Source organism: Penaeus chinensis, chromosome 8 (genome assembly GCF_019202785.1).
Source record: "Penaeus chinensis breed Huanghai No. 1 chromosome 8, ASM1920278v2, whole genome shotgun sequence".
In the NCBI taxonomy this organism is placed as follows: Eukaryota; Metazoa; Arthropoda; class Malacostraca; order Decapoda; family Penaeidae; genus Penaeus; species Penaeus chinensis.
Window position 1 is genome coordinate 2,987,208 of NC_061826.1, and position 7,500 is coordinate 2,994,707.

At 46.3% G+C, this 7,500-nt stretch overlaps 1 protein-coding gene across 5 annotated transcripts in view; it reads right to left on the reverse strand.

The window, feature by feature from the left end:
* The window catches only part of LOC125027754 (ral guanine nucleotide dissociation stimulator-like), a 123,415-nt gene that overhangs the window by 35,796 nt on the left and 80,119 nt on the right, over positions 1-7,500 (reverse strand). The window contains exon 2 of one of the 5 annotated variants that reach the window (XM_047616883.1): positions 835-1,204. The exons of the other annotated variants lie outside the window; for them this stretch is intronic. Coding sequence (XP_047472839.1) covers positions 835-855 — 21 coding nt within the window. The 5' untranslated portion in view covers positions 856-1,204. The remainder of the gene's footprint in view (positions 1-834; positions 1,205-7,500) is intronic. 5 annotated transcript variants of the gene reach the window in all.

Genomic DNA, 7,500 nt, shown 5'->3' on the forward strand with positions numbered 1-7,500 from the left:
GAAAGAGAGAGAGAGAGAGAGAGAGAGAGAGAGAGAGAGAGAGAGAGAGAGAGAGAGAGAGAGAGAGAGAGAGAGAGAGAGAGAGAGAAAGAGAACAAGTCTACGTCAACAGAAGAGGGAAAAACTGGACAAGAAAACAGAAAGACAAAAAGGACAGGGGAATGAGAGACAAACCCAGAGTCTGGGACGCCGCATACAATGGAAGCGGAGGCCCCCCTATTCGCCCTCAAGTGCAGGCGCACGCCGGGACGCCCGCATCATCCACCGAGTCCTCACGCCCGGAATCGATCACGTGCGAGATGACGAACCGCCGCGGGAGGAACTCACCGGTAAAACCCGTCACGGTGCGGTAAAGTCAGCCCCCTTGTCCGCCATTCACTTATCCGAACGGAGTAACGGGAAATGAAAATGAGAGTGTAGGTAAGAAAAGGGCAAATGAAAACCCCCGAAAATAAGAGTTAGCGTAGATGAAGAAAGGGAAAAAAACGCAATGACGTTTGATGTCTCAGTTCCAGACTGTGCATCACTCTCATCTCTCATTTTGGGCTATTCACACTAATGCAGCGTTATCTTACATAGCCAAGCCATGTTTACAATTGCGGAACAGAACATTGTCCTTGGGATATTAAATAAAAAAACAACTGCGATTTGTTCCCTCATACTGCCACCCTTATCAACACAGTGTGGACCACGATCTGAATAATCTCTACCCTTAAATTTTGCCTACCCTCGCCCACATATCGCGCCTCGCTCCACCACAACAGGTACAGCGCCTGAATTCGCGTCACAGGACCCGCCTCGCAACTTCCCCTCACAGCCCGCCTCACTACTCACCTCGTCCCGCGTGAACCTCATCTTGGCGCTGGCGTCGGTCCTACGTTGAAGATCCAGCTGGCGGCGATAGTGAGGCTGATAGTGAGGGCAGCCACCACCTCCATGCTGTTGCCGGAACCGCACTATAGCCTGCCTCCACGCCGGGCCGCCTCCCTCACTATACACAATACGCCGACGACCCTAGTCTTTCGGCCACAGAAACACACACGTACGCTTGTTGGTTTGTTATTCTGTTCGACAATCCAAATCCACGCTTATCTTTTAGTCCCTGGGTGCCTTTTTTTAATCGTACATACGTTTATTTGCACTTGTTTATTTTGTTTTTCAATAAAGCCCATATAAATCGCAATGGCTATCTCAAACAAGTTATCTGAAAACACAAATGTCCAAAGTAAATATTTAAAAAACACGAAATTCATTAAAAAAAAAAAAAAAAAAAAAAAAAAACGCAAACCACAAAACTCGTCCCTATGTAAACGGGCTTTTCATTTAACTACCGACTCCACCTCATCAAACATGATAATGGACAACTTGACTGTAATTTGAGCATTCACAAATCATTCTTTTTGGCGTGCGCTGAAACCGAACATGTTTCAGGAACAGATATGCATACATAAAGTGTATGTGTATGTGCATGTGTTAGTATGAATGTGTGTGTGTGTGTGTGTGTGTGTGTGTGTGTGTGTGTGTGTGTGTGTGTGTGTGTGTGTGCGCGCGTGCGTGCGTACGCGACACACACACACACACACACACACACACACACACACACACACACACACACACACACACACACACACACACACACACACACACACACACACACACACACACACACACAGGTTTTTATGTATACATGTATATATGAACATGCATGTATGTGTACACATATAAATACATACATATACATATATGAGAGTCAGTGTGATAAGTCTCTCACTGCCACTCACTTGGCTGTATGTCTGTCTGTCTGGCATTTCGTGTGTTTTACAATTCTTCCCTTCGATGTTTTAATTATAGTTCGTTCAGCATACATTATACTATATGTAAGAATTTGTAAATGGATGAGTGAGAAAAGGACAAAGACATTTAAAATAAAATTACGAAGACAAAGGACGAAGACAAAGGTTATATCGAAAATGATAGCGATGCACAATATAATGGCACTTGTTATAACTACGAAGTGAAATATAGCCAAAAGTACAATCAACAGCACAGAAACACGATACCATCAAACGATAAACAAACAAACAAAATCAACCAACTCCTAATATTACACAAAAAACATCATCAGATAGGCCAAAAAGACAAGCCAATTTAAGAAGATACGGCCTAAGCTAATCTAACTTCCGGAAAAGGCTTGAAGGTGCTACGGGCCGCCCTCACACCCGGCCTGTTGCTCCGCCTCTGCCGCCCACCTGCCGCGGCGGGAGGCATGCCGAGCGGAACGTTCCCGTGACTGCCCCTGACCATACACGCTACACATAAATCCTGGCTCAACACAAACTTGGTATTCGCTGTAATTACTTCCGCCGGAGTAATTACTGTTATCTGTAATGATCTCCCTCATACCTGCAAAGCTAAGACCAAGTCGTAAATCATTCCGTACGTAAATATACACATATACGGACATAAACACATCCGCAAAGCCCCTTCGAACAGAAACGGACAACAGTTTGAACAGTCATCTATAATCATCTCGTCTGCAATCTTGCGTTCTTGTAAAATTATACGGTTATATGAATATATGAATATACATATATATATATATATATATATATGAATATATATATATATATATATATATATACACATACACAGGCTGTATACATAAAAATACAGGCGCATAGGCATACAGACACACACACACACACACACACACACACACACACACACACACACACACACACACACACACACACACACACACACACACACATATACGTTGTTTGATATAAGAGAGAGAGAGAGAGAGAGAGAGAGAGAGAGAGAGAGAGAGAGAGAGAGAGAGAGAGAGAGAGAGAGAGTGAGTGAGTGAGTGAGTGAGAGAGAGAGAGAGAGAGAGAGAGAGAGAGAGAGAGAGAGAGAGAGAGAGAGAGAGAGAGAGAGTGTGTGTGTGTGTGTGTGTGTGTGTGTGTGTGTGTGTGTGTGTGTGTGTGTGTGTGTGTGTGTGCGCGCGTATACGTATGAGAGAGGATCCGAGAGGGAGCAGGGGGAGGGCGTCGAGGGGAAGTGCCCACGACGGCCCTCTCCGCGCCCAACGTTGTTTCACGACCCGCAAGACACGCCCGGAGAACACATCATAACAACCCTTTCGCCACGGTTGAGCCCGCGACCGTTTGTTTTTCCTCTCCGATCCGCTGTCCGGGCCTCCTCAACGCTCCATATCACAAGAATTTCTGTACGGGACGTTGAACGCTGAACAAAATTTCACCACCTGTATCTGCACGTTCTACTGAAATGACACGGCAATTATCATCACTTTTCTTTCACAAGCGCTGTAATGCCGATCTGAAGTTCATCTCGCCGCAAACCAATGCCTACATATACAGCAAAGCGTCATTCTCTTTACCCGAACAAATACCGGCATTCGAAAGCCTTATGCAATCAGAGCCTCCGAACGCCGAATTCCCAACAGCCTCGTCCTTCATTCACACGATCTCCAAGACAATCGGCAATCCGTGATCCGACTCGCTCCCTACAATCATCACTTTCGTCGGCGGTTGCACAACAGTTCGTACCCGCTGCTCCTCCTCCTCACCTTTCTTCTTCTTCTTCTTCTTCTTCTTCTTCTTCTTCTTCTTCTTCTTCTTCTTCTTCTTCTTCTTCTTCTTCTTCTTCTTCTTCTTCTTCTTCTTCTTCTTCTTCTTCTTCTTCTTCTTCTTCTTCTTCTCTTTTTTCTTTTCTTCTTCCTCCTCTACCCCTTCATCCCCCCCCCCCCACGCAGGACTGGCAAAAACGTACCGACGACGAGCGATAATCTCTCCCCGAATCTTGCAATTACCGACGGCGACGAGCGCTTATCTCCCCAGCATCTCTGACGCGTTCGCAACAAAGAAGAATTGGCGGGAGATCTTCATTCTCTCTCTCTCTCTCTCTCTCTCTCTCTCTCTCTCTCTCTCTCTCTCTCTCTCTCTCTCTCTCTCTCTCCTAGACCCGGTAATGGAGAAGTACCGAAGGGATGCTGTAGTTTCGGTGATCAAGAGATGAAAGCTTTTTTTTTTTTTTAGTACAGAGAAACAAGTGTACGCATTCCATACTAAATGTACCAGACATTGTTTTTCAATGTCTTCTCTCACACTTTTTTTTAGAATCTGCACGGCTGGCCACCTACTCTGGCTGTGAGGGGATGTGAGCGGCGCTATTTCGCTAATGATAAGAACAAAATCGTCGCAAAAAGCATTCAACGTAGAGGGTCCCGAGGAAAAAGGTCCCGCCTTCGAATAGCGGAAAATCGCAGGAAACCTTATTACTACATTTAAATTCCCACAGAGGTTAAGTGCCGACACGCGCTGAACGATAAAGTACAGAGTCTTGGCGCCTCCTGAAGATAAAACATATCGGCTTTATCATTCCCACGCTCGATCTCCAACTCCCCCCCTCCCTCCCTCTCCCCCTTGCTCCCTCCCCCAACCTCTCCAACGCTCTGCTCACTTCTCCTGTTTCTGCCTGCTAATATTACGCGACCTCCCCTTCCCCTCCACAGACCTTCACAACGTCCATTTATGTCATTTCTGATGGACTACGTTAAGTTACATGGCAGGTCCTTTTGCAGATCAGGTAACTCTATTTACAGAAACACGTATCACTGATAATAACCGCAATGAGCATAATGTGTTATAAATGGTTGTGGTCAACTTTACTGTTAATAGTAATAGCAGCAATATTTCCACTATTCATAAAAATAATACCGGCTTTACTTTTGTTTTTGTTTCTGCTGTGATTGCTGCTTATCCTGTACTACTACCACTACCCTAAGTAAAAGGAACTACCAACCAAATAATAATAACAAAAACAACATTTATAATCATCATTATCATAACACGAAAGACCTTAATAATGATATCAGGGAAGAAATATGTAACTCGGTCTTCTTTTCTACCCACAATCTATACTCAATCTATTCGCACGTGTTTCGACATCAAACAAAAAGACAAAAAACAAATATATTTAAAAAATAAATCAATAAATCTTAAAAACATAAGAAAATACAAATTACGCCTAACACACGACTCCTTGAGAGTACCTCATCGCAAGACGACCGACTTCCGCGCCGGAGCACAACGACGCGCGCGGCGAGCAAGTATGCAAATCTGCCAAGACATAACGAGGATACTAAGAAGCCTTTACAGCCTCTTGGGAATCACCCTTGCGGTGAGCGGCTCAAGCACGGGGCACCTCTCCTGTTAGCAGGAAGAGAGGGGAACGGGCCACGTAAGTTACAGCTCCTTCTACAATTCTCGAGGTCAATAATTTCTTTCGCAACGGAATGGTGCTGCCAACGGAGTGTCAGAAGGGGAAAACGTCTCCAGATTCTCCGCCCGCAGTCACGTCAGAAACCCCTTCCGCCAATCCCGCGTGAGAACGGCCTCGCCCTCCTTCGAGCAGAGGCCGAGGCCCAAGATGGAGGGAATGGACGGCGCGGGGGTCCTAATTCCTGGCCCCAGGGCCCAGTTCCCGCGCGCTCTCACGTGTCATCGCTTATCGTTCTCAATGCATGGAGTAAGGGGCCACAAAACATTAAGTCGAAATGGCACTTTAAATCCACTTTCTAGATGTTTATGGACGTTATCGTGAGGGCCACACTGTGTCCGTCCTGGCAATCCTGACATTACGCCGCGTTGTTATACTACCTCAAACTCCTATAATTTCACTCACTTATGATTCAGAGTACTGCGACGAAACCTCGTCATACTGACGCAACGTCATCATGGTCGCAATAAAATAGCGAAATAAATGAATTTAATCCCATCAAAAGTGACTTGAAAAAGAATCCTTTGTAACATATCTATTTCCTAGGGTAAAAACGTTTCCTTGCCTGAGTTAACATCATAAATAGAAGGTCGTAACGACAATTCATATTCCAGTAATCGATATGATCTAGCACTTTATCTGAAACTCTTGGGAAATTCTTAAAAGACGTATATAGACAAGAGTACCGAACGATGAGGAAATACGTGCGTGTTACTTGGGGAGTCTGACGCCACATGACATATGAGGCAATAACGCCACATGCAAATCACGGACGCGTGGATGACGCCTCGAGCCGATGTTTCCCTAGATGCGGTGAAGTGGGTGGGGTTGGGGGGGGGATGCCCTCAGCCCTCTCCCTCTTCCCTGCCGCCCCTCAGCTGCTCCTCTCTCTCGCCAATGTAAATGACCAATGTCTTTCCGCAAGTGTTATGACTTCGACGGCCTAGTCTCGAGCCTTCAGAACAAATACAATGGCCAAGAGCTTTACGTAACGTGTTACCTTACCTTGCAACTCCAATGCTTCATTGCAGTTCATTTTAATTTTCTAATGTCAACTTCTCGTTTATAAGAGTAACATGATCTTTGTTTATCCCATTTATCATTACGTTACATGTATCTCCTGTCTCCCAGTTCTCACCCTCTCCACGCACCTCACTAAACATTTTCTCTCCCTATAGCTCTTGTCTACCGCCCCCCCCCCCCCCGGCCCCACCACACGTCCTATTTGATGACAATACCCCTGTTGACCCTAGTGACACCTGAAAGGCACTGTCATTGGTCGAACGGGTGAAGATGCCTCCTGTTGTAAATCCCTGCCTGGCACCCTCTTAACCACCATCATCGCCTCCGTCGCCTTCTCTTCTTCTTCCTTCTGCTCCACCACCTCTTCGTTCTTCCCTATCATCTCCTTTTCGTCTTCCTCTTTTTTTCTCTTCCTCCTCCTCCTCCTATTCCCTCATTTCCTCTTTCTTCTCTATCTCTTCTTCCTCCTCCTCCTCCAACACCTGCCCCCACCACCTGCACCACCATCACCCCCCCTTTCTCCACAACCATTTCACCCCCACCACCATTTCCCCTTCTACCCCCTCCCCCCCTCCCTTCCTCGCAATCAAGCCATACCCTCCGCGTACTCCCCTCCCCCCTCCCCGTGACGCACGTGACGCAAGGGCGAAGGGCGGCACTCAGGCACCGATTGCGGGGGAGCGTCGACCTGGGAACCCCGCGCTCCGCTTCCTCCGAAAGGCGCTTAAACGCCCATCCATCGCGGGCCGAATAACAATGAATCCGCGATCTACTTTCCGCTAGCATAATGAGGAAAGCCGTGATTGCTCTCTTTTATCAAGTTACGGCTGGGAGAAGGTTCTCAAAATTCTTCCCAGCCTTCAAAATTAATTAATTTCACCCGAAATATCACCTTATACCGATACTAAAAGGCAGTTGAATCCAAAGCAAAAAAAGAAGAATCAGAAGATAAAAAAAAAGAAGACGATACAATTTGAGATGAATTCTAACTCCCACCGTTCAGTGTTTACTTTCCCGCAATTAAGCCGAGCGACCCGCCCATGCATGCTAATGGCGGAACACGTAGATGAAACCTGGAATGAAGACTTTGATAACACGGCAGCGCTGGGAGATTGCCGCTGCCGGGCGCCTTTCACCGCGTCTCCTTTATCTATCGGTCTTTCATTACTCTCA